At 38.6% G+C, this 27240-nt stretch overlaps 1 protein-coding gene, 1 long non-coding RNA gene and 1 pseudogene across 3 annotated transcripts in view; 1 reads left to right on the top strand and 2 right to left on the bottom strand.

Annotated features, from left to right (window-relative positions):
• Positions 1 to 27240, top strand: part of LOC106006015 — a 56976-nt gene that overhangs the window by 11371 nt on the left and 18365 nt on the right. Inside the window, exon 2 of one of the 2 annotated variants that reach the window (XR_006609106.1) lies at positions 6194 to 6336. This is a non-coding gene — a long non-coding RNA (uncharacterized LOC106006015). Of the gene's footprint in view, positions 1 to 5267; positions 6337 to 27240 lie in introns of those variants that run through there. The other variant, XR_001179812.2, reaches the window with a different exon arrangement.
• ATP1B3 (ATPase Na+/K+ transporting subunit beta 3) overlaps positions 2776 to 27240 on the bottom strand; it is a 44773-nt gene continuing 20308 nt past the window's right edge. The window contains exons 2-7 of the mRNA XM_045088460.1: positions 21006 to 21134; positions 15449 to 15556; positions 10123 to 10307; positions 9284 to 9334; positions 5186 to 5272; positions 2776 to 3451 (exon numbers count right to left, since the gene is read on the bottom strand). Of these exons, the coding sequence (XP_044944395.1) occupies positions 3278 to 3451; positions 5186 to 5272; positions 9284 to 9334; positions 10123 to 10307; positions 15449 to 15556; positions 21006 to 21134 (734 nt within the window). The 3' untranslated portion in view covers positions 2776 to 3277. The remainder of the gene's footprint in view (positions 3452 to 5185; positions 5273 to 9283; positions 9335 to 10122; positions 10308 to 15448; positions 15557 to 21005; positions 21135 to 27240) is intronic.
• LOC123394667 lies at positions 6015 to 6152 on the bottom strand (annotated as a pseudogene).

Here is a 27240-nt window from a genome sequence, read left to right as displayed (position 1 = left end):
TCCCTCTTATTTTCCTTGACTTTGCGTTTCTCTGAATTAGTTAGAGTAGCTACTTCTCCTAAATTTGAAGAAATGGCCTTGCATGTGGTTGTCCCCTTATATAGACTGTGTGTGCCTGGCAATTTATCTGCCTAGACTTGCAGTGGCATGGGCTGGTTCCTGGGGCACCCCATGAGGGGCTTGCCCATGGTGGGATGCTGAAACTAACTGGGCATGGGGTGGTTGGTTCTGTGAGTCTCCAGACAATACCCTGGCAGTATAGCTAAAGCTGATGTTGGCACAGGCCATTGCAGTCCTGGGCCTCTCCAGAGCAGCAGGCTGGCCAGACAGTGAGTACACACCAGGGTGTCCTGCTGTGCACCACAGACTGCCTTGTGCTGGTGGGTTTCTTTAAGAGTTCAGGGGCTCACTGACAGTAGACTGGTTACAATGCCTGGACCCACCTCCCATCTGTGATATCAAGGCAGAGTGTGAATATGAATGGTAGTGATCACCAGTCCCTCCAACCCAGAGTTTCAACAACCCCCTTCCATTTGGTAGAGTTACAGTGCTGTAATTTTTACATTCTTGTTGCCCTTTAAAATGGCAGTTTTCTGTGCTCTCAGGCAGACAGATCTGTTCAGTCTTTAAGTAATATTCCACCCAGTGCAACAGTGTCAGGATTGGAGTTTCCCTTTGGTATGGTCTTGTCCCTCTTACCATTCTTCATGTGGTCTGATTGTACAGCTGTCCAGTTAGCCGTGTTCAGGAGAAACTGCTCTGTAGTATGTAGATTTGGTTATGTCCATGGAGGGGAGTTAAGGGTCTATCTTGCCATCTTGGACCCTCTCTCCCTAACCTGCTGAATATTTAAGTATCGGCTAAAGTCAACTGACAGTTCAATCTTTTCCATCTACTAGTCAAACTAGTGCTAGACCCAGTTCACTGAGGATACAAAATCTTTTTGTCCTTGGGTCCCTTGTTATTCAAACTGTGGCCTGTGAATAAGCAGCATAGCCATGACTTAAGAGACTATATCCAACAGATTCCTCTGGAATCAGAATCTGCATGATAGGATGTGTGGTGAAGTTCTGAGGAATATGTGAAATGAAGCAGAAATGCAGACTTAGAGATTGTGTCCAGAGTCCCTTTCTGTCCCAGACTCTTCATTTGCATCACGCTGGCCCAGCTCCTTCCAATCCTCCCCTCCATATAACACTTGTCTCTTGAGAGAGACCTTCCTAGGACAGTCATACTCCATCCTCCTTGGATTCTTACACGTTACTACCATTATCGTGATTACCACACCAGTTTGCCCCAGAGCCTGTTCCATTCCCCTCTCATCTTCAAGAGACCATGTCTTTGTCTCTGTATCCTCAGTCTGGCACATCATTACCTGGCATGCAGTAGGCCTGCAACTTAATGCCCCCCCCCACCCCGGCCATTTCAGTAGAGAAGAGCCAGGAATTGGGTAGGTCAGCTAAGGTCACACAGCAGTCAGTGGGTTGAGCCATACCCATGTGTATGTATCATTTTTATTCTTCTTCTTTTTTTTTTTTTTTTAAAGATTTTATTTATTTGACAGACAGAGATCACAAGTAGGCAGAGGCAGGCAGAGAGAGAGGAGGAAGCAGGCTCCCCGCTGAGCAGAGAGCCCGATGCGGGACTCGATCCCAGGACCCTGAGATCATGACCTGAGCCGAAGGCAGCGGCTTAACCCACTGAGCCACCCAGGCGCCCCTCATTTTTATTCTTCTTAAAACCCACTGCCCCATTTGGGATATCTCCATTCTTGTTTCATGCTCTGAGTAGTTTGTTTTTATCGAAGCTCATTAGAGAAGAACTTTCATCTGTGTTACAGTTCAAAGACACAAAAATACAAATATGAATTCCATAAGCACCAAAACTGACAACAGAAAACCTGTTCACATGGGGCCAGGTGAAGTGACACTCTAGCCGCAGCCCATGAATTGCTCTAGTTTCACAGCATTTGTGCAACAGTGTCCCACTCTTAACAGAGCAGAAAGGAAAATCAAAGCCCCAGAATGTTTGTTTTAATTAACAGTTACAAGAAACATTTTCTTTAGTTGCAAAGATTTCTAAAACAAAGATCTTTCAGAGACCCCAGTGAGGTGGCTGCCAATGGGTCAGCGAGGCCCATCTGGCCAGTCAGGGCCACTTGAAGCATTCATGCTCTCTCCACACTGCTGTTCTGGGCCAGCTGGGCTGCATCTCACTCATCCTGGCTTCCACCAACACTAGGAAAACCAAGAATGTCTGCTTTGGCCTTTCTATGGATAAAAGTAAAAAACTGGCTTAAACCACAGATCATATAGGAAGCATACCTTTATCAACAGAGGAAAAAGTAGCTCACATTATGACAATCATACCAACACAATGATAGGAGAAAATATTTTATACTAGTCAAAGAATGCTGACATAAATCTGGTTTGAAGCTTTAAATAAGTTCCAAGTTTTTATATTTCACAATTTATATTTTATTAGAGTCCACAGTCTGCTAAATAAAAGCAGTAACGAGATATTTCACAAACTATTGTACAATTTAAATCATATGAATTTAATTTCATAAAAAATTAGGTGCATATTCATAGTGGCTAACTTAAGCTGTTTCATCTATGGTCTAAAATACTTTATAAGAGATTTAGTTCCAGCACTAAAAATAATCCATCGGTATATATATTTTTTACATGTTTTACAACATAAAGTTTGTGCTCTTAATCAAAAAGATCCACAGACTAATTCAGCATGTAAAAAATAATTTTACAAAACATCAAGTCAACCTTTCAAATCCACTTTTATTTTCTTTTTTCCTCCTTACATACAGACCTTCTCCCCATACATTTCTTGCAGCTATAGAGTCACTTGATGATGTTCAGGTACCATTTTATCCCTAAAACTTTGCTGGCATCAAAATATGACAGTTAACCAGTGTTAAATCTATAAAATATTTACATAGCACAGCACATTAAGCTTTAGACAGTTGGCAATTAAACCACATAAAAATACGGTAAGACCCCCATACTACATGTTCGGAATTGGTGTTCACGGTCCCTTTCTGGCGACTGTACACTGGTTCAAAAGGCAGCAGAGGCAACAGGCAGTTACGTGAGGACACTGAACACTATGATCTGGAAGCACATTATAATGTTACCCCAGTGTCATGTACCACCCCACCTTTCTCCAAGGTGGTCTCGTAATTCTAGAATGGCAGGTCCAGCTGATACAAAATGAAGACAGACAACACAACATTTACTCTGTGGAGACAGCCTAACTCCTACTATGCACGTGCTGTGACTTTGAACACAACTCGTCCTAAAAACTTGTCACGATCATCCTGGTTTTTTAGGTTGGGTGATCCATCAATCTTGCACTCGACTGTTACTTCATTTACGGTACTGCTGGTAGCATTAAAGGAGACCTGGACAGCAACTAATGGCTGCAGATAACTCACCTGGCAAATAAAAGAAAATACGTGAATTCCAATTCCATAGTAACTTTACTTACACTTTATCAGGAATTGGTTTATTCTGTAAAATTTTAAAAACAAGTTTTAATCTATTACATGTTTTTTTTCTTTTGAACTGGATACTCATTTTTCACTTAAATTTTTAGGGACAGAAGTGACTAGATGGTTAATGAATGTTCCTGGGAGCACTGCATAATCTAGATTGGGTCTCATTATCATTTTTTAAATACTCTGTAATCTTGGTTTGAGTTTCCCCTTGCACCCAAGGACTACCTTACTGATTACTTAGCTCTCCTAGATCCTTACTTATGGCTGCTGTGTAATTTGATGCAAACAGATTACTAAATGTATTATTATGGCTGTGGTTTCTAGACACATTTCTTCACTAAAAAGAACTAGGCAGCTAATTCCAGGACTGGGGCAGAGAATGTAAAAGATGAATATGGAATATCCTGTAGTGCCAGAAAGTAAGGGGGTGCTCAAAGAATCATGGTCCTACGTCCAAAGGACATGGGAGCCAGCCCGAAGGTCTCTCATTGGCCAAATCTGGTACAAATTTAGCTTCAAAATGAACAGAACAGATAATAAGAGTCCATGAGAATATATGGATGTAAATAAATGGTGGAAAAGGTAAAGCTCTTTCTCAGAGCTGAATGCCAACTAGTAAATGGAGGAAAGAGGGCATTAGAAAAACATCTGGAAACAATCCTATTAGCTGATTCAGCAAGAGTTAACAAAGGCTTAAAGCCAGGGGAGAAACAGGATTATGTAGACTCTCCAATTATTCTCTCCACATGATACTTGCTGATTACAAAAGAAAAAAGTAACTTGACAGAAGAGAAACCTGGCTGACACCATCTGAACCCAGTAAGTGTTCAAGGTTGCCATCACCACTAATAATGTGACCCAGTCATGCTATGTCCCTCCTAATAGGATGTTCTGAAAACATAGTATTTTTTCTGAGGCCGTCTTGCTAAAAAAGTACCATCGACATTTAATCATGAAAAACCTCAAATTCAAATTGAGGAACAGATACGGGATAGGCTAAGAAAAGGCCTACAGATACAAAATAGGCTAAGAAAAGTCCTAAACTCATTTTTGAAGAGTACAGACTGAGGAACTGTTCCAGGTTTTAAGTCCCTAAAGATGTAACAGTATGATAGCCTGCACCAGGAAACCACTTTTTCTTTTACAAGAAAGAATGTTACTGGAACAACTGTAAAATTTCAACAAGGTCTGTAGACTGGATGATGGTATTGTATCAATGTTAATTTCCTTTGATAACTATTATGGTTATATAGAATGTCCTTATTTTAGGAAAATCAGCATTTAGTGTAAAGAGTCACCATGTTTATAACTTAATCCCAAGATGCTTCAGAAAAAGAAATTATACACAAATAGAGACTGATAAGACAAAGGAGGTAAAATACTAACATATGGAAAATATAGGGAAAAGATCTACAGAAATCCTCTGTACTATTCTAGCCACTTTATTTTTTCACCTCTGTGCACACTTTATGAAAATAATCATCCTTTAAGTTTTGAACTATAGATGTGGGATCTCTACTTGGCACCACCATTTATATTTGAAGACGAGACTAGAGGATGCGCGAGTTACACAGGGCATGTGTCTGCCTACCCTAGATAAGTGACATTGTAATACAGATATGCCAATTCCCCAACCATGAGTCATGACCTTACAAACCTTGAAGTACTTACATGCAGTTTTTTCCCGTAATATGGAAAATATTTTAAATCTATAGTTCCTTTGGGTGGATAAGTTGATAGAGCTGCTGTGTTTTCACTCTAAAGTAGAAAACAAGAGAAACCTCTTTTTAGGTCATAAAAACAACTTAAAAATATGTATTAAGGCAATATCAATTATGAACAGTATGGTATTCTACAATGATGTTCCAACTTCATTAATTATATTTTTGAGAACAGATGTGTTAATCTTGGTTTAAATCCTTTGACACAAACTATCCTGACTCTTCTTAGAATTCCTGATATAGCCTACAAGCTTTTCCAGGGGAGTCCTTTCTAACTTACAGCCAGATCTGATCATGCACCGTCTAAAAATCTTATCTGCCTTCCAACTACCAAATGACAGTTCTCCAGCCACTGACAGCAGAAAGCAATCTGTATGGGACCAATGTATTCCTGAAATTATTTAAAATACTGTGCTTCCAGACTATAAACAATGGCTGCCACACTGTAGTATGTAGGATTCAGGCCTGGGAGGCAGCAAAAGTTTCCTGTGATTAGTAACCATAATGGTAACCAGAAGGGGAAATTATGATGCAACTGCCAAAAACTATTAGGAAAAATTTAAGTTACTCTAAGCAAAACTCTTCTTAACCAATTTAAATACCCTTAAATTTATGAGCACATGCAAATCAAAGTAATCAAATTTACTGGAATTATATTCCATGTATTTAAAAAAAACTGATAAATGTGACAAATATACAAATTAATCGTCCATAATCCAACTTGTTCTTGATAAACAGAATTCTCAGGTAATGCATTCTGAATAGGACTACTTTTAATAACTTACTTTAACACACACTGAGGAGATGACAATCAATGACTAAGATCAATGGATGTTTACTAAGTATGAATTAAAACATTAATAAATGCTTCAATTCTAGATTTACACTTGATCTTAGCCAAAAGGCCGAGAAGCGATTGAATTCTAGATTTAAATGCACTAATTTTTATTTTTTAAAGCACACAGCAAAACTAAGAATCTCCTCTAAGGAGAAGTCCTACTCTGCACGTATGACAGACAAGTGACACAGCAGGACGAAAGCACAATGCACAGAGTGACGATATTCCACAGAACAGGAAAACTCTCATGATCCAGGTCGAAGGTAGGTGGAAAGAATAGGAGTTAACAAAGCTAAGAGAAATTGTAGAAACATTTTCAAACACCACTCCACGTTTGTACTCTTTTACAATCACTGTGATATGTGCCTTTCTGTGTTGCTTTTGTTTAACCAATTTTCTTTTAATACATGAGCTTAATTCACAGAAACAGAGATGGTCCCCAACATGTAAAGGAGGTTTTCTGGTGGATTTACATTTCACTGAGCTGTTATTTCCAGCCAAACACCCCACTTAACTTCTTTTAAGCTCAACATCCTTCTGTGGGCAGGATCAATTACCAAGAGAGGAATTGAGGCTCAGTTAAGATCACTCAGGTGTGACCAATTCTTAACTGTTCTCTTGGTTTGTACCAAAAGCATGTTGGCAAGCTTTTACTTGTACTTTACGAAATACTTAACTGCATATCTGAAAAATGATACTTCAGGGTGAAGCACAAGTATCCTAGTCTCTAAGTATATGAATGACATCATCTCGGAAAGTAGGAGCAACTAAGTCTAAGTCTAAGAATCTATTAACGGGCACTAAGTTCCACTGAGAACAAAATAAAGTGTTGTGTGGGTTTTTTTTTTTTAAGATTATTTATTTATTTATTTGAAAGACAGAGGTCACAAGTAGGCAGAAAGGCAGGCAGAGAGAGAGAGAGAGGAAGGGAAGCAGGTTCCCTGCTGAGCAGAGAGCCTGATGCGGGGTGGGGTGGGGGGGGTGGGGGGGGGCGCTCGATCCCAGAACCTTGGGATCATGACCCGAGCTGAAGGCAGAGGCTTTAACTCACTGAGCCACCCAGGCACCCCACAAAATAAAAAGTTTTGAAATGAGTGTATTTTCTTCTACACACCACCCTTAAAAGACCTGAACACAAACCAAATGTTTTCTAAGCCGTATTTGACCCCTGGGTAGCATTTGCCAACTTTTTTTTCCTTCTGTATTTTTCTATATATTCCTAAATGAACAGGATTGCCTTTTATAGAAAAATAAAATGTTGAAAAAGACCTAAATTGAATATTCCATTTTTGGCAGGAACCATCTTTTAAAACAGTTTTCTTTTTTTTAAGATTTTTTTAAAAAAAGATTTTTATTTATTTATTTGACAGAGATCACAAGTAGGCAGAGAGATAGGCAGGAGGGCGAGGGAAGCAGGCTCCCTGCTGAGCAGAGAGCCCGATGCGGGGCTCAATCCCAGGACCCTGAGATCATGACCTGAGCTGGAGGCTTAACTCACTGAGCCACCCAGGCACCCTTTAACAAACTTTCTAAAAACAAACTTATTCCACAACTAAAAATCCCCATCTACTTTGGTTATTTTATATACTTCACATATATCTTCAAAATGGGACAACAAAGTGAAATTTGAGTCATTAACCAGGATTTTGCATTACCATTTCTGCCAACTATTCCAGAAGCAAAAGATACAGAACAGAAAAAGATCCACTTAAAACAGTTACATGGAGTTGTTTATACTGGCCAAACATTTACAAAATTGAAATCTTAGGAGTTTACAGCTTTTGCCTTTCTGGCCAAAATATGTTTTCCTCTCTCAGTAGTGTTGGCTCCACAGAGCCACTAGTCATCTATACAGTCTGCTCACATGCAAAGGCAAAAGCTCCTGCACGCAGGTACACTGTCATGAAATTACCACTTCTACCTGGCTGAAGTCTACTAGTACCTAAGTCTCCAGAACTTTCTATTGGAAAGACTAGCAAGCAAGGAGGGAGGAGGTTAATAAAGAGTTCCTTTTTTTGAATGTACCTTGTAGCCATAACGTTTTCTTATCTTAAGAGAGTATGTGCTTAGATTTTCAGAAGGATCTGTTTATCAAGAAAAGCTCAGCTTAGATGCAGCTTCTGGTTTTAAGTAACATATTGGCTGAGCTGATTGATATAAGGTAAAGTGAACTGCCTGCCTTTGGTTCTCACATGTATACTTTAACGCAGATAAGAAACCATAGATTTCCTGGCTTTTTATTCTACTCTAAATATTCAAAAGGAATTATTAAAGATACTCTAAAGTAGGAGCTCTCAAAGTATAAGTAAAAGACCATCAGCATCACCAACACCTGGAAACTTTAGTTAAAAATAACGCAAAATTTGGGCCTCCCTCAGAACTACTGAGTCAGAGACTTCAGGAATGGTACCCAACAAGCTCTCCAAGTCATTCTGATGCATGAACGAATTTGAGAATAACTGAAAAAAAAGTTTCTGCCTACATAAGAAGTCCTTTCAAGGCTAAAAGAAGTACAGTTTTCTCCACCAACAACTTTAGAAGTGATTTCAATGTAACATTTCAAGTAAGGTATACTTTGACACAGATTTAGGGTTGGAATGCTAAATTTTGCACAATAAATTAAATTTAGAACTTAATATTTTCTCCTCAGAACTCTTACCCATCATTTACATATTTGTCTTAGTTGCACTTGCAGCATGGAGAGAAAAACAGAAGAAGTTATGAGATGAAAACTGCATAGCACTCTGGAAAAAAATAAAGTAGGGACAGGAGAGAAAATACTGCCTCTGCCTTAAGGAAAATGTACCATGTTTCATGAACTCTCAGATGCCACTAATGTACACCAATTTATGTACTATTAATAAAGAAAAAAAATCTATGGATGCACTATTAAGACACCATCCATTATAAGGCCAACTCACTTCAGTTTTGTTAAGATAGAAAAAAGTGAATCTTAGAATCAATGAAATATGATATAAATGTAAACACAATGAAATCAATGCACATGGAAAACACTTCTATTTGAATTACCATTTGCAAATTAAGAAGGGCTAGACACCCAAAGTTTGGTGGGATTTTATTCTTCTAAGACTGGCACTAAAGAGGACTTTGAAAAATGGGACAGGATAAAATGACTAAAAATCACTGACATTTAAAATATTAAGATATACTAAAGCTTAACAGAAGTTGGGTTATTTTTTGAATACTAACCTTTGAAGTACATTCTATCCTTGGTTCTCCTTGAGGTTTTAATCCAATTATCTACGGTAAAGAAAAATTAATTGAAACATCACAAACATATATGAAAGAACCTCCTGTTTTGTTGCTAGAGACCCACGGGTGGAAGGGTTGAGAGGAATACCAACTCTGTGTATTAAAGCTGTTACATCTGCCTTTTAATTTTATTTTAGAGGATTAGAATGGACTTTTCAATATAATCTTACCATCAGGTGTCTTATTACTGTACTGGGGCAATTTAGAAAAATAAATCCGTTACCAAAAAATTGAGTAAAACATAGCATTGCACTTTGCTACCCTTAAAACAAGAACCAAACAGAAACCTTTAATACTAACAGTAAGAACTGCAGAAGCATAAAAGTGGTTTTCATGAAATTGTATTAGTTAAAACCCTCAACATATGTTTCCATAAGGCTTCCATGGAACCTTACTATCTCACATCTGTCTGTTTAATCACATTTTAAGACCCAGCACTATTCAGTTCTATGTCACGAGGCTACTTTCATGTATGCAGCAGATATATCTAACTCTGCATGGCAACACACATCCATCTGTTTTGTGGGAGGAACTTTTTAGGTTTTGAATTTATATGCATTTTACATGCAAATGCCTGTAAAGTAAACATTCCTCCCAAAAGAGAAGTTTTATGGCAACCTAAATAATATCAACAGCAGTAAGGATCCTTACCCATGTGATGACTTGGGAACGAACTACACTGGGATGCAGTCCCCTGCCACACTCACCAGCACAGCTCATGACCGTTTGTACCGAGGGTGCTAGAAAAAAGCAATAGCTGCAAAATATGTACATACTCTGTTCATTTTCACAAGAACACAAGGATTTCCTTTGGAGTAGCCAAACTCTGGATCATCCACACCACTGCACTCCTGAAGTAAAGTAAGAGGAAACTGACATGCACCATAAACTGGACCCTTCTGTTCATTAAGTGCTCCATCGGGACAGGCTGTGAGGTTCTTCTGTTCTTCTAAATTGTAAGCTGAAAAGGAAACATATATGTACACACAGATCAGCCAGAAACAGATCTTCAACACAGCCAGAAACACATCATCCTTTGGACTACACTCTTCAACGACAAAAACAGCAAAACTGATTACCACATTATTCTGGGGAAAGAATATTAAGTTTGTTCCTTTAACTTTTAATAGTTCTGAGGTTTACTGCATCCAACAAGGACGCAAACTCTTTTGTCACCATTAGGTGGCGCCAGACATGGCTAAAGCTTTACCTGAAAGCCTCCTATGCTCCTGGCCCGAAAGATAGTGGTGACAACCTATAAACTTGTCAGATCACTATGTTGTATACCTGAAACTAATGTAACATTATACGTAAACTATAATCCCATTAAAAAAAAAAAAAAAAAGACAGTGGTGAGAACATAAAAAGGCACTGAGGCTTCCCTGATGGATTCTACAGTATAATGGGGAAAACAGGCATTCAATCTAACAATCATTACTCAAGGGCCTGAGGATACACAGTGCAGAGGCAGTCTATTCTGCAGGGACTGCAACAAAGCTGGGCGTCAAGAGGTGCCTGTGAGTTAACGTTAACTTAGGGTGTTTTTAGCAGAAACAGGTAACATCTTAGATAAACTCAAGTGCTAGAGTTAAATGGTCCCAACCAGGAGATGGGAAAGAGAGGAGAGGGAGAGATACACAATGAGTTTTTGGCTGTTCGCTCCACAATGGCACAGTGTTAGGCAAGAGTGGCACAACAGCGAGCAAGCCTGGTGTGGTCCCTGCCCTCAACGAATGTGTTTACTGAAAGAAATGCAAAAATAGTTAAGATATGCTGCAGCAGTACCTCTATGAGAACTACTGCTGTGTGGGTACGGCTGGTACCAGAGAAAGGCCACCTAAAGTGAATTCAACCAAAAAAGGAACAAAAATTTCAAAGTAAATTTGTTTACAAGAAAATGTAGATCTTTACTTTGGAAAAAAAAAATTCAAAAAAATATTTGGTTTCATGTTCTATAAAAAATTAGGATATAATTATAATTATGTACTCATTCAAAAGAAGGATTCAAATATTTGGAAGATAGGGCTAAACTTCTACAACACACTAGGTACCACACAACATTCATCACTTCCTTCTTGACTTTGGTGGCACAATCATAAAGATCATTTTGCAAGAAATATTCTGAGGCTTCACCAATCTCCCCTAAGGGCTTTGACTGCATACGCCTTTTGGCACAGGTCAGTTTATATTGTATTGTGCCACGTTCCACTTCAATACAGAATCCCTCTAATGCAAGGAGTCGTAATGATGAATGGTCTGATTATGAAGAACTCCCTCCCTGCAAGTCTAAGGCATGATGGGACAAAGATCACTGATGCCAGACAGCATAACCAAAGAGCCCTATACATCTGAGAAAAGGAAAGGGAAAGGGAAGACCTGAAAGGAAAGGAAAGACCTGAAAGGAAAAAGGTTAATTTGAACAAAATAAAACTTTAAATTTTAAACAGTATCCACTGGGGGGAAAAGGCCATGTATCTTTTAATCTTTTTAACATAAGAAAGGTCTTTCTAAAATTCAGCAATGACAACTCAAAAGTTAAAAGGGGGGAGGGAGGTGTTGAAGGTTAAAGAGTTAAAAGTAAATCCTCCAGAAAACATAATATAGTAAAACGGAAAATGAGAGAAAAACAAGAGATCCAAGACCCAACTAACAGAATAATTCTAGAAAGAACCAGAAAATTGAGCTGAGGAAATTATCAAAGTACTAACAGAAAATAATTTCCTTTAACTAGAGAACCTACTAAGCCTTCATCCTGAAAGATCCCCAACAAGTTCTCAGTAAAGTGATATTTTATTTTTTTAAAGATTTTTATTTGACAGAAGGCTCAAGCAGTATTTATTAAGAACACAAGCAGGGGGAGTGAGAGAGGGAGAATCACGCTTCCCACAGGCAGGGAAGCCCAACGTGGGGCTCTATCCCAGGACCCTGGGATCATGACCTGAGTTGAAGGTACACACTTAATAACTGAGCCACACAGGCACCACTAAAGTGATATTTTAGAGACTGAAACCAAACCAAATTTTAGAACCCAAAGGAAATACATTTAGAAACAATAAAAAACCAGCCCTGCAGAGCAGAAAAAGGCAAATACAAAGGAACTAATTCTATATACAACTAAACTATCACCTATAAATGCAGAATTAGGTCATTTTCAGAAATGAAAGGACTCAAAGTTTTTATTTCATGGCTCTTTTCTTATGAAGTTACTTGAAATAAATATATTCCGTTAGGCAGTGAATTATGAAAAAAGAAGGCAGGAGCCAAGAAACAGTGGATCCAACTAAAGTGATAAAAAGGAGTCTCAAAATGACAGCTGAATAAAGGCCTAAACGGTTAATACAGACTATAGCAGGAGAGGAAAGGCTCTAAGGAGTTTTCCCAAAAAGGGGGGACTCTAAAGGATACCTGAGATGACAGTGCACAAATAAGAGAAGTCAGAAGAGTGTCTACAGATGACAGAGTAAGACATAAAGTCTAAGTATAAAAAGGTGACCAATAACAAAACTAAAAATTCAACTAGTAATCCAATTATTGAAATGGGTTGGTGGGCGGGAGGGTCTGAGGCACGCGAGGTAAATCCTCATCTGCCGTGGCAGGAAGTAAAGATGATGTATACAAGTGATAAATCAAGAACCAGAATGAAAGTATAATATTCAGAGACATAGAAAAAAAAATATTGTAAGAAAGTTCAAAATCATGAAGTTCTTTCCCACTGAACATGTATCCAGAATCCACAACCTCCAGAACTCACAACCTCCACTTCTTCCTCTCTTGCCATGCCACCATTCTACTCCCCTGCAATAGTGGAATGGCTTCCTAGCTAGCTTCCTGGTTTCCCCCCATAGTCTCAAAAAAGCAGCCTGAGTGATCCTTTAAAAATTCGAGTCAGATGACATTTCCTGCTTAAAAACCTCCAACTAGGTCAGTGTAAAAACCATACAACTTTAAAGAACGGCTTCTGAAGACCTATACAACCTAGTCCTCCTTTATTTCCCTGACCTTGAGCTCCTTCAGCTCTTACCCTGGCTTACTCTATCCAGGCGCCTCTAGCTTCCTCGATAAACCCTGACATTGTAGGCCTCAGGCTACTTTCCTCACCTTCAGATCCTTCCTCAAAGGTTCCCTTCCATGAGGCCTTCCTAGACCACCCTGTTTGAAACTGTAAAACCTTCCCATCTCTGCCTCCTGTTCCTCCACAGCACTCATCACCTTCCCATGCCACTCAACTACAAACTTCATGAACACATTTTTCTTGTCTTCACTGACAGACTTAGAAAAGTGCTTGACACAAACAAGGCCTGCCAAAAAATATGTGTTAAGTAAATTAATACAACTGTAGCTAAAAAAGAAGTAGGACAGGAAACGGTTTTCATTATAGACCTTTCTTTACTGTTTGATTTTTAAACCACGGATTATATTTAGACAAAGATATCCTTAACAAACTATCAAGGGAAAGAGATTTAGAAAGACAGCCAAGTGGATGGTGTAGGATCAAGAGGTTTTTGACTTCAGATAAGAGGAAGTTGAGGACTTCTGCATGCTGATGCGAAGGATCCAATAAAGTGAGGCTAAATATATAGGAGAAGGAATAGTAAAAAATGAATCCAAGGCACGGAAAGAGGAAGATCCAAAAACCAGGACTGGGCAGGTGACCTTAAATGTGAGGAAGGGCGGGGCGCCTGGGTGGCTTAGTGGGTTAAGCCTCTGCCTTCTGCTCAGGTCATGACCTCAGGGTCCTGGGATTGAGCCCCACATCCGGCTCTCTGCTCAGCGGGGAGCCTGCTTCCCCGCCCCCGCCCCCCCCCTACTTGTGATCTCTGTCAATTAAATAAATAAAATCTTTTAAAAAAATGGGAGGAAGGGCATCAAAGCAGGAGAAATATCACAGACAAAACGGCTGTAACTGTAGGTCTGTTTTACTGGTAATGGGAAAACTGGTGGAATTCCCATCTGAGTACTTCCATTATTTCTTTAAGGCGGAGGCAGGTTATATGAAGTGAGTTATAGGGGAAAAGGTAATGGGTTAGAGGTTGGAAATAATCCCTTCAGAGAATTATCCAGAGAAATTCAGTGGGACTGCCAGGTAGCAGAGTTGGTCCACTTGAGGGAGGTGGTAAAGTATTCATAGTGCTGCCTAGTCCTGAGAAAAGTCTTCATCAGCCTGCTTGGGGACAGGCTCAAAGAACAGGCTTTATCCAGGAATTATATGGTTTCATCTAGGAGAATTACACAGGTTCATCCACGTGCCTTTTATGACAGACTGACAGGTAAGGGATTTTAGAGTACTGGCAAAACTAAAAATGAAATGAAAAACCATGGAATTAATAACCTTGGTATAAAGGGAAGTTAGGAAGAAGGGGCTGGGATAAAATAAAAGAGTCAGTGAGGTGGAAGTCCCAATGAGGTAGAAGAATAGTGAGGGAAAGTTAAACAGGCGAACTTGAAGGCTATGTCAGGAAAGCCACAATCAGTCATTTTGGCAGTGGGGTCCTATGTGTTCTAAAAATGAATGCAGATCCCTGTGCCCTGAGGAAGAGGTGAGGTGATCAGGAACCAACAGGCCAGCACATGGGATAATTATTCATGTGCCTGTTAATACCATGGAGTTAAGTTAAACAAGGAAAAACTGGGCTGGGATGTCTATTAGAAAGCATTACAGACTGCTAACTCCAAAATCCATAGTGGGTAGGTATTTGAAAATGAAAAATACCATTCCTTTCCCCCTCCACAAGTACACTGAATCCAAAAGATCCAAACACTTAAGAGTTACTATTTTGTATAATTTAGTTTTGCTTTAAATACTTTTTAATGCAGATATAAATATGTTTTTGTCTCAACAGACTTATTCATGCACATATTATAGGACAGAGAAGTCAAATCAACCCCCATTAGGCTTAGACCCCTATGTCTTTCCATAAGTTAGAATATTCTCACAACTCATTTAAAATCTACCTGCAAGTCCTCTCAGTGGACTGTATAGAACAGGAGCGGGGGAAAAAAGGTAAAACAGACTCTAAGAAAGATGTTTCTAAAAGTAAACACTATTATATAGTTTCTCTAATAACTAAAATCTTTTACCTTACTCTAAGAAAACATACTTACGTTTTAGAAACTTCCTAAGGTCTTCAATGTACCCTTGATAGGACTCTGGATCAGACACAGTGAATGAATATTCCAATGCAGTTAGTGGTTTTGGAAAAACCATAAGTCCTATAAAGAGATAAAAGAAAAAGGGGGAAATTAACTGCAGGAAATTTCCTTCTTTCTTCTTGCTCTTATACTTAAAAGGCCAGATCTCATTAAATTATATGGAAAACTGTTTTCACAGACAGACGGAAATTATCAAGAACTTTTCACTTCTGATTATGAAGGCATAGACATTTAAATGAAAGAGAACTGCAAGTCTTCAAAATCATTTTGACATTATCAATTAAAAACATCCCTAAATCTGATTATCCAGTTAATTATAATTGCTCCATTCCTCTAATAAAAGTAATCCTTTAAAAGCTGCAGATTTTAGGAACGCCTGGGTGGCTCAGTTGGTTAAGCAGCTGCCTTCGGCTCAGGTCATGATCCCGGCGTCCTGGGATCGAGTCCCACATCGGTCTCCTTGCTTGGCAGGGAGCCTGCTTCTCCCTCTGCCTCTGCCTGCCACTCTGTCTGCCTGTGCCTGCTCTCGTTTCTCTCTCTATGACAAATAAATAAATTAAAAAAAAAAAAAGTTGCAGATTTTAGTTTGTACTTCCCATATTTATTTTCTTATCAAATATTTTTAGGTTGTGCCAATTTGCTATTAATAGGAGAAAAACTTTTGCAAATTGGTCTCCCAGCTTCTGTCATTCAAATTAACTGTATGGAAAGAGACATAAAACTTACTCAGTGAAAGAGGCCTATACAATTTTAACTCTACAGTTAAATATTCTTCCTTCAGTAATAAACACTGCTCTATAATTAAAATGTTTTCACATGATGCGTCTGGAATATAACCACCAACAGTTTCATATCAGGAGCCAAAACCCATGTACACAGAACATGCTGAATGAATTTATGGAAAGAAAATATAAGCATATTTATAAGAAAGATAATTAGGCTTCCAACTTTAATATAAGCTTTCTTTGTTTAAAAAGCATTAGATCTAGAGGCTCAGCTGGTTAAGCATTCGACTCTTGGCTCACATCACGGATCTGCCTAGCTGGGATACAGAGCCCATGTCAAGCTCTCCGCCTCAGCAGGGAGTCTGCTTCCCCTCTGCCCCTTCTCCTGCCTGTGTGCACACACACACTCTCTCTCTCAAATAAATTAAAAAAAAAAAAAATAAATCTTAAATAAACAAAAAAAGCAAAGCATTAGATCTAGATTATTAATTCAGCCTTGCACCCAGGCTTAAAAACAGTCCTAAAATTTTCACTAGTCTCTAAACATTTCCCGTATCAAAGTTATTAGAGATGCTATGCCTTGCACTGAATCTGAAAATATACGAATAACAAGGGCTGTTTTAGTTTCCATTACAACTGCTGCTCACAGACATCTAATTCTTCCTTGCTTTTTTCATTTTAATTCCAGTATGGTTAACATACAGTGTCACATTTTAGATCAGATCCAATTTATTTTAAACTCTAAACTTGCTTGTGTTTGTTTGCATGAATCTCGAGTTAAACTAGATGCAATGCTACGCAATATGATGAAACAAGGTTCCTACATGGGAGAGCAAATCTCAGTCTACATTCACCATAAAAGACCTCCTAATTAAGCTTCCCTTTATCTAGATCAACACACCAGAGATCACTTAGATTTGGATAATCTCCTCTACCTGATTTTCCATCCACTGCAAAATCTCTACTAAATCTATAATAACTAAGACTTTTTGTAAAAGTATTTAAAGAAGGAATAAAATGTCTTTTACTGTCCAGTATATTAAATGACCATCTGTATATGTATGAAATTGTTTTTATTTTTTAAGGTTTTACAGCAGAAACAAGATACAATATCCTGCAAGTAAGAAAGTAACAGAATGAAGGCAGCTTGCACATTAACTATATTGAAAACATCTAACTTTAAGAAAAACCCAACATAAAATATAAAGATTTCTAACTAAAGAATTTTTTTTTAAAAGATTTTATTTATTCATTTGACAGAGAGAGATCACAAGTAGATGGAGAGGCAGGCAGAGAGAGAGAGAGGGAAGCAGGCTCCCTGCTGAGCAGAGCACCCAATGCGGGACTTGATCCCAGGACCCTGAGATCATGACCTGAGCCAAAGGCAGCGACTCAACCCACTGAGCCACCCAGGCGCCCCTAACTAAAGAAATTTTTAAAGAAAAACATGAAGATAGCTATCCTTTATACAAAGGACTACATTCCTTTACATGACTAATTTCTAAGGGAATGTTTTAATGATTCAATTTGCAAAACCTCCTTATTAAGACCTGGAAATATAAAACTGACTTTTTTTTTTTAAAGATTTTTTGTTTTTAACGTAATCACTACACCTAGCATGGGGCTTGAACTCACAACTCTGAGATCAAAAGTTGCATGCTCTATCGACTGAGCCAGCCAGGTGCCACTGAAACTGAATTCCTGATACCAGTTACTTCTCAGACCTTGCCTAACAATGCTCTTGGATCCCTAGTAACTTTTGCTATTTAACAGCCTATTTGAAATTCTTCAGTAAAAACCATGGCAGGTGTATATAGTACAGGTGTATCACGGTATGCTTAATTCCTCCAAAGAGTCTTCCCCTATCCAAAATGAAGAACATCAACAGAATGTAAAGACTGTAACAACTCCTCTATATCCTTCCAATTTAAACCACTGGAACATCAGAGTATGGGCACACAATGTGCATGTTTGTCAGGGTGTGAGGAGCCATATGTGTTTATGCTATATGTATGTCTGGGTTACTTCTATGTACCAATTTCAAACTAGCATTTGTTTTACTAGGTACCAACAATATTATTGAAGCGATGTCATTTAAAATTAAAACCAATATGGTCAATGCAAAAAAACCAGTATATTAAATACTGTATGGACTGTAGAAAATACAAGCAGAAAGAAAAAAATATTAACCATAATCACTTTGTAAAGAGCAAATTTTGTTTAACAAGCTAATATATATTCATCCAATGTTATATATACATATGTATGTGTATACATCTATATTTATTAAATTACTTATAAGACTTTTAAGTACTACAATACAGTTGTAAATAATTTTAAGAAACTCAGTTTGAAACGGAATATGGGGGCGCCTGGGTGGCTCAGTTGGTTAAGCAACTGCCTTCGGCTCAGGTCATGATCCTAGAGTCCTGGGATCAAGTCCCGTGCCGGGCTCCCTGCTCGGTGGGGAGTCTGCTTCTCCCTCTGACCTCTCACCTCCCATGCTCACTCTCTCATATAAATAAATAAAAAAAGAGAAACTGAGTATGGAACACACTTTTATTATTCATGTAATTATAGACATAATATTTCTCAAATAGATTGGATCATGTTCAATGGTAATAAAGTCATTACTTAGGTAGAAAGAAAAATAATTATTTTAGAATTACTTATTCTAATAAATATTAAAATTCTAATAGAATTATTTAGGGGTATTTGGGTGGCTTAGTTGGTTAAGCCTCTGACTTGATTTCAGCTCAGGTCATGAGTTTAGGGCCATGAGTTCAAGCTCCGTGTTGGGCTCCTGACTCAACAGGGAGTCTGCTTGAGATTTCTCTCCCTCTCTCTTTGCTCCTCCCCCCACTCATGCATGTGCCCACACTCCCCTTCTCAAATAAATAAATCTTAAAAAAAAAAAAAAAAGAAAGAAAGAAAGAAAAAAAAAGCCTAGGTAGAAAGGAAACAGGGCGACAGTGAGAGATGAGGGGGAAATGAGCATGGAGCTAGTCTCTGATACTTGGTCAAATAAACTAAAAAAGAGAGAAGTGTGATTCCTGGTGTTTGCACAAATATTAGGAGCAAAATAAGGAAAAGTCCTTAGAACAAAATGTTCTAAGAAAAGATGGTTGGGAAGCTGATGCACTTTGGTTGTTGATAAGTTCATGAATCTATGCCATGAGCAAGGATCTAAATTCAGGGTTCCTCAGCACCAGCCCTACTGACATTTTGAGCTGCGTTAAGTCTTTGTTGCGAGGGTAGGGGGACTGTATTGTGCACTGTAGGATGTTTAACAACATCCCTCACCTCTGCTCACCAGTAGGACCTCTCCAATTATACCAACCAAAACTGTCTCCACAAGATCCCCGGGGGAGCCAATCATTGTTGGGTGAGAACCAGTGCTCCAGGAAGAAACCTCCCACATCACTCCTACCTTCCCTGGCCTGCTTGCTATTCAAATCCCGCCTCTTCCATGAGCAGCCTGCCCTTCTCTATTATCTCGAGAAGTTGTTCACATTTTGGGAAATTAGATATACTGGAGTTCTGCACATTGTTAGCTTCTTCTGTAAAAACTGCCAGCACCTTGAGGACAAGGGCCATGTTCAACAAGGGCAAAGCTGGCATTCGAAGACTGTTGAATGAAATCAGGAGGAAGAAAATACGATTTAAAACAAGTGTTTCAAACAAAAACAAAAACAAAAACAAAAAAAAACAAAAAAAAAAACCAAGTGATTCAGTTATTTTCTTTTCTGTGGTGGAGTATCCTGGAGAATTTTTTTCCTTCCAACAATCAATGGACAAGCATTAAATATAGTAAGGGTATACTCATTTTATTCTCTATTGATATCTCATTTTTCTTACAACTTCCATACTGAGCAATTAAAGATAGAATATGAAGCTTGTATTTTACAAGACCAACACTCTAGCCCAAGCTAGAGTTAAACTATATACTTTGTAAGTAAATTACTCAAGGCAAAGTGAAAATGCTACACAATATTCACAAAAGCCATTCATAACCTTTTTCAAAACATAGTCAAACATGCCTTCACTGTAATTCTCCATATTCATTTCTACTTACTCCTGGCAAAGGACTCAAGATTTATCAGCTCCACCCTTTATATCATTATGTAAATATTAAAGGTCTTCATATCAGTATGTAAATATTAAAGGTCTTTATATCAGTATGTAAATATTAAACAAACAAAAATCAAAATTTTCCTATTACTTAGCCCCAAAGTTTAACTTTTACCTATGTAAAAAATTTACAGTGAAGATAAAGTATAACCAGATTTGTTTTTTTAAAAGATTAATTTGAGGGACGCCTGGGTGGCTCAGTTGGTTAAGCAGCTGCCTTCAGCTCAGGTCGTGATCCCAGCGTCCTGGGATCGAGTCCCACATCGGGCTCCTTGCTTGGCCGGGAGCCTGCTTCTCCCTCTGCCTCTGCCTGCCACTCTGTCTGCCTGTGCTCACTCTCGCTCCTCTCTCTCTGACAAATAAATAAATAAAATCTTTAAAAAATAAATAAATAAATAAAAAATAAAAGATTAATTTGAGAGAGAGCATGTATGCATGCTTGAGGCTATGAGCAGGGGAAGGGTCAAAGGAAGGAGAGAAGCAGACTCCCCACTCAGCGGGGAGCCCATCACAGGGCTTGATCTCAAGACCCGGGGATCATGACCTGAGCTGAGCCAAAACCAAGAAGAGGGCCCTTAACCAACTGAGCCACCTGGGCACCCCAAAGTATAATGAAATTTATTTAAAAGCCACAGTAACTACAATATAATTACCTGGACTAGGAATCTGGTCACGATATTTTGGAACTTCATCGTTCAGAGTCTGAAGCATAGCCCACATTGTGAATGAGAAGAGGGCAGCCAGGAATCCATAAAAGACTAGGTAGAAGAGCAAGATCAAACCTGGAAAAGAAAATAAAACTTAGGACTAATTGGAGATACACAAAATGTTATGGGAGGTGTGTGGGGCAGATTAAAGAAACAAACCAACTGTTTACAAGGCTAGGATTCCAAGCTTTGCCATGCACACAGCCAAAAATCTTCATATTCAGAACACTACAAAGTTGCCCAAGCAAAGGGTATTTCAGCAGGCAGCACCCACCCTTCCCAGGACCCCTTATCTCCACCAACACTCCCAACTACAGATAGCTTCCATGGTCATACTCTGGTTCAAGATCAGAGCTTTAAAACTTCAGGACATAGGGGAATGTTTCCCAAAATGAACTTTATGTCCTCCAGTGAGACAAAAGATGATTTCAGGTAGAGTAAAACCCTCATATGCACATGTTCCTTTAAGCAGCAAACAGAAAGGAATTAGTACCTCAAGCCCCTATTTCACAATATTTACATAAATTTAAGTTTTATAAAATGAGTGGACTTAAAGGACAGCCAGGAAATGTGCACAGAAGGCAAACATGAAGATGTATTCAATGAATAATGTTTAGGAAACACTAGTCAAGTAGAAGGCTCATGCAAAAAGCAAAGAAAGGACAAGGACCAGAAACAAGTGCCCCGACCAATGGGACTACTGACTCTACGGCTAAGCACAAAGCAAGAGTTGGCATACCCAAGTTTCAACATCAAGGGCTTAGTCTTTTTTCCTTCACAATCTGGAAACACTAAAACAAATCTATCCTAAGCCAGTGACTTATTTGGGGAATATCTAAAATCATTTTTGTCAAAAATCTACATTCAAAGTTGTAACATCAGAAGTGGTCACCATCAAGATTATTTATCAGAATATATTGTTAAAGTCACACACTTATATTTAAATGTTTCAAAAATTTATCAAAAGATAACAAATCCCCAGATGCAGCAATAGTGAAAATATTTAATTCCCTGGGGTTGAATTAACATCAGTTTCATCTCCCAGTCTTAATAACATACTTGTTTGCCTGACCCTAGTACCAGCAGAGGGTCCTGGTGCATAGGTTCCTATCTATAAATCTGTGGACTCTCACCACCCCCAGGCAAGGATTAACTTCAAAGTTTTTGAGATTTCTAGTATAATTTGTTTCTAAGTATATCCATTTTCTACCCCCTGGAGTATCACTCTACAACGTTTTTCTTTTTCAAAAGACCCCATGACCCCAAAACAGATTGTGCCAAAAGCTGGGTAACTTTTATTTCTTCAATTTGGGTAGGAAACTGCCCACCCCTCCTCCCAAATAAAGGGGAAATAATTAAAGCAATTTCATCTTAATTTAGACTAGCACCCACCCATCCTCCCTTGCCCCAGTTACCAGGAAGCCAAAATAGGGAACGAGAGGACAGAAGGAAGAAAGGACAGCATGTCACCTTCAGATAGCATCACTTCCCTACCACATACAGCGATCCTGTTGCAGAAAAAGAAAAGGAAGACCAATCTCAAAGAAGTGCTCAATTTACTATAAAGGGAAATGAAACACAAGCAAAGCCCAAAGGCTATTTTAATGAGACACAGGAGAAATGATTCTTACAGATCTAGATGTTTATAGGACCTAATAGATAAAATCCTCCATTCAACAGGATAGAGTCGACAAATACATAAATGTAACAAGTGTCAGCTGTGTTCCACACTCTATTAAAAACTCTATAGAAATAGCAGAATGAGGCTACAGCAGTTTGTTGACTGATGCAGTAGGTAAATTTAAAACAAAAGTGCTGACAGTTTAATTTAGTTGTGTTTTTAAGTCATCCCCAAATAGAAATATACTATTTTCAAAATCTGGTTTTCAGTTTCCAGGAAAAAGAACATAAATGAAATTTATAAAAAGCTACAAAATGAATAAACATAAAACAGACATGAACAAACTATATCCAAATATGCTTTCTAAAGAACCATTACACAACAAAAAACTCTAAAAACTTCCTATGAAGTATGTTCCCCAAAATTGGGATGCCTGTCAACTGAGCATCTGACTCTTGGTTTCAGCTCAGGTCATGACCTCAGGGTCAGGAGACTGAGCCCCATGACAGGCTCTGAACCCAGTGTGGAGTCCGTTTGGAATTCTCTGTCTCTTCCTCACCCTCTGCCCCTACTAAAATAAATAAATAAAATTAAAAAAAAAAAAAAAGATACACAAATTATAACTATGCCCCAAATCTGATGCCATATACTAGTGGCCATCAAGTCAATTTTGAATGTAAGGCGTGTAAAAATAAGAACAGAAGTGATTTTAGCACTGAGTTTTCTCTACTTGAAAATGTTCCTTTTGCTAAGACCCAAACCTAATATTTAAAATTAATCTTACTTATTAATATCATATATGAAGGATCACTCATAAGGGTAGCAACAATTTATCAACTTTTACCTCCTTTCTCCTATTAAGAAAAAAAATACTAGAAAAACAGCAGTTGTAAATCACTGCTCTTATATACAGTTCCTTAGATTCAGTTTGCAGACAGGCCTAACACACTGATCCAGATCAAATTGGGGGCACACCCCAGGTTAGTAGTGGATGGTGCAGATGGAAGCTGTTCGTTATGCCATGTCTGAATCAGTTCTAGTTAATGCAAGCAGGAAACAGCAAATGAAGCCAAAATAGTGCTTTTTAGATTACTGATGTTCCCCAGGTTAAAATCCTTCAAGAATTTCCTTAAGTCAGGGATGCCTGGGAGGGTCAGTCGTTAAGTGTCTGCCTTCAGCTCAGGTCATGATCCCAGGATCTTGGGATTGAGTCCTGCGTCAGGCTCCTTGCTCAGCAGAGAGACTGCTTCTCCCTCTGCCAGCAGCTCCCCCTGCTTGTGCTCTCTCTTGCTGACAAAATCTTTAAAAAAAAAAAAAAAAAATTTTTTTTTCCTTAAGTCATTAACCAACTAAAGAAACTAACATGCACTAAACTCTGAAGAAACATGAGCATTTTAAATAGTTATGAGGTCAGAAGAATTATAACTAAAGATGTTTATTCAAAATAAGTATCAAAAAGCTTAATGTTGTAATTGGTGTCTTTACTTTCTTTCTTTCTTTTTTTTTAAGATTTTATTTATTTGACACAGAGAGAGAGCGAGTGCGTGCACAAGCACGGGGAGTGGCAGGCAGAGAAAGAGGAAGAGGCATGCTCTCTGCTGAGCAAGGAGCCTGATGTGGGGCTCAATCCTAGGACCTGGGGATCATGACTTGAGCCGAAGGCAGATGCTTAACCAACTGAGCCACCGAGACACTCTGGTGTTTTTGTATTATCATTGTTCTAACAGTATATACAGAAGCACAATGCTACTTCTATACTTACACTCTGAGATCTAAGGGCACATTATAGAACTATCAAATAACTAAAAACTTCTAGCTTTCTCCAACACAGGCACACGAACTGACTCTGTTACTGCTATTCTCTCTTCACTTCTGTTCCTTGAGAAGCCCCAATTTTAAACTCCTTTCTTCTCTCTCATTGTATTTTGGCTGAGGGAAGGGACAGTAGGACAGACCCAGCAAGAGGCCATGAAGCAGGGTGGGTATGAGATATGCATGGGCTTTGCTGGAGTCAGACTTAGACTCAAATCCTGGCCTGACCACTTTCCCACTGTGACCTTGGGAAAGTATCCAAGCCCATCTGAAAAAAAAAAGGGGGGGGGTGCAGTTAAGAGTAATATCTACTTATACACATTATAGAAAGGCAACTTGGAAAAGAATACAAATATATAAAGGATTTTAAATTTGTCCATAGGATTGCTGTTTTTGTTTTTTCTTAACTAGACCTGTCTCTAGTTAAGATGATACTTTTCTTTTAAAAGTCAAGAAATTTGACAACATAAAAACAAACTTCAGGGGGTAAAAAAGACCAACAACAAAAGTAGAAACATTTTTGTAATTGATACTGCAGCTAGGCTTTTACACTAAATTTAAGCTTTAAATCTTAACCTAATCAGTTGCACTCTGCTCTCAAAAAATGTTTTGAGAAACAAATGAGGTTTGCTAATGTGGAGTCTATAAAAGAACGAAGTAGCAAAAAATCTGGCCAAGTTTTATTCCATGTCATTCAGGGAAGGAGAAAAGGGTCCTGAGCAGCCACTTTGTTTCAACCCCAACTGAGTGTCCAACAGTCCAGTTCTGGCACCAACCGCCCAGTGCAGCACAGAGTCCGCTAGCTCGGGGCATGGCCCGCACTCCAGACACTGCCTGAACTTCTAAACCAACTGGCTACCAATTTGGGACCACCCAATGCTCCTTCAGGTTTGAGAATTTGATAGAATAACTTAACTCAGAAAGGGCTATACTTAAGATTACAGTTTTGTTATAAACGAGACACAGACAGCGTGGAGTCTGGGAGGGAATGCAGTTTTTTAGGCCCTATCCTCATGCAATGAGGGAACATCACCCTCTCAGCATATGTACGTGTTTCCCAACCTGAAAGCTCTGTTAAGTTTCAGTGTCTAAAGTTTTTACTGGAGTTTCATTACATGGGTATGATTAAATCACTGGCTATGTGATTAAACCCTATCTCCAGTCCCCTCCTCTTCCCTCCCTAAAGGTTAGGTTGGCTCAAAGTCCCAGTCATCTAATCATATGACTGGTCTAAGGACCAACACCTAGGGAAGCTATTGAAGGGCCCACCATAGGTCACTCCATTAGCATAATATAGATACTCCCCATCAGAAAATTTCCAATGGTATTTAGAAACTCTGTGTCAGGCACCTGGGATGAAAACCATACAGATTCTTTATTATATAATACCAGAAACATAATCTGGACACATGGGGAGTTACTAGGCTTCATCAAGGCCTGAACATACATTCCCACTCAACACACCTTAACACCCTGTGATCTGATTCCCAGACTTAATATGTGAACTTCCTAGTTATTTGATGGTACCTAGATACTAAAAGACTGTGCCCCTCCTCAGAATTCTGAAGATCAGAAACTGCATTCCATTGGTAAATAAATTAGCATTCTGTTCACAGTTTAAAAAATTTTAGAGACAGGTCTAGTTAAGAAAAAACAAAAACAGCAATCCTATGGACAAATTTAAAATCCTTTATATATTTGTATTCTTTATTTTTTAATAATTTGTATTTTTAAAATTAACTTTTTATTGAAGATTCCAATTTCTCCACATTCTTATCGACACTTTCTGTCTTTTTATACAGCCATCCTAGTCAGTGTGAAGTGGTATCTCAATGTGGCTTTAATTTGCATTTCCCGGATGGCTAATGATGTTGATCATCTTTTCATGAGCTTATCCACCATCTGTATCTTCTCTGGAGAACTGTCCATTAAGATCCTGGATCCATTTTTAAATTGGGTTGTCTTTTTATTTAAGTTCTAAGAGGCTTTTAAAAACACATTACAGATAAAAGCTTCTATTCAGATATATAATTGTTTATTCCAATTCTGTGGGATCTTTTAAGGCAGAAAAGTTCTTAAGCTTGACTAGTCTATTTTTTTCCTTGATTGTATTATTGTTGGTGTCTTACATAAGACACCAAAGCCTAATCCAAAGTCATGAAAACATGCATCTGTTTTCTGCTAAGAAGTCTAATGTTTGGGTCTTTGATCTATTTTGAGTTCATTTTGTAAAAAAAAATCTTTATATTTATTTTTAAAATATTAATTACATGGTGTTTAACTTCTAACACTGAGATCACGACCTGAGCCCAATCAGAAGCTTAACGTCTCCAAGTTCATTTTCTAAAAAAGATTTACTTATTTTCAGGGTGCCTGGATGGCTCATTGGGTTAAAGCCTCTGCTTTCGGCTCAGGTCATGATCCCAGGGTTCTGGGATCGAGCCCCGCATCGGGCTCTCTGCTCAGCGGGAGCCTGCTTTCCTTCTCTCTCTCTGCCTGCCTCTCTGCCTACTTGTGATCACTGTCTGTCAAATAAATTAAAAAAAAAAAAATTTTACTTATTTTGAAAGAAGCACCCGTGAGTGGGGGGAGGGGCAGGAGAGAGAGACTCTCAAGCCAACTCTATTGTGAGCATGAAGACTGCCGTGAGGCCTGATCCCACTACCATGAGATCAAGACCTGAGATGAAATCTCCAGAGTCAGAAACTTAATGGACTGAGCCATCCACACACTTCGAGTTCATTTTTA

Source organism: Mustela putorius, unplaced genomic scaffold, assembly GCF_011764305.1.
Source record: "Mustela putorius furo isolate JIRA1106 unplaced genomic scaffold, ASM1176430v1.1 tig00003834_pilon_pilon_pilon, whole genome shotgun sequence".
Taxonomy (NCBI): Eukaryota; Metazoa; Chordata; class Mammalia; order Carnivora; family Mustelidae; genus Mustela; species Mustela putorius.
Note: the sequence above shows the minus strand (reverse complement) of the source record. Positions and strands in the feature narration are given on the sequence as shown.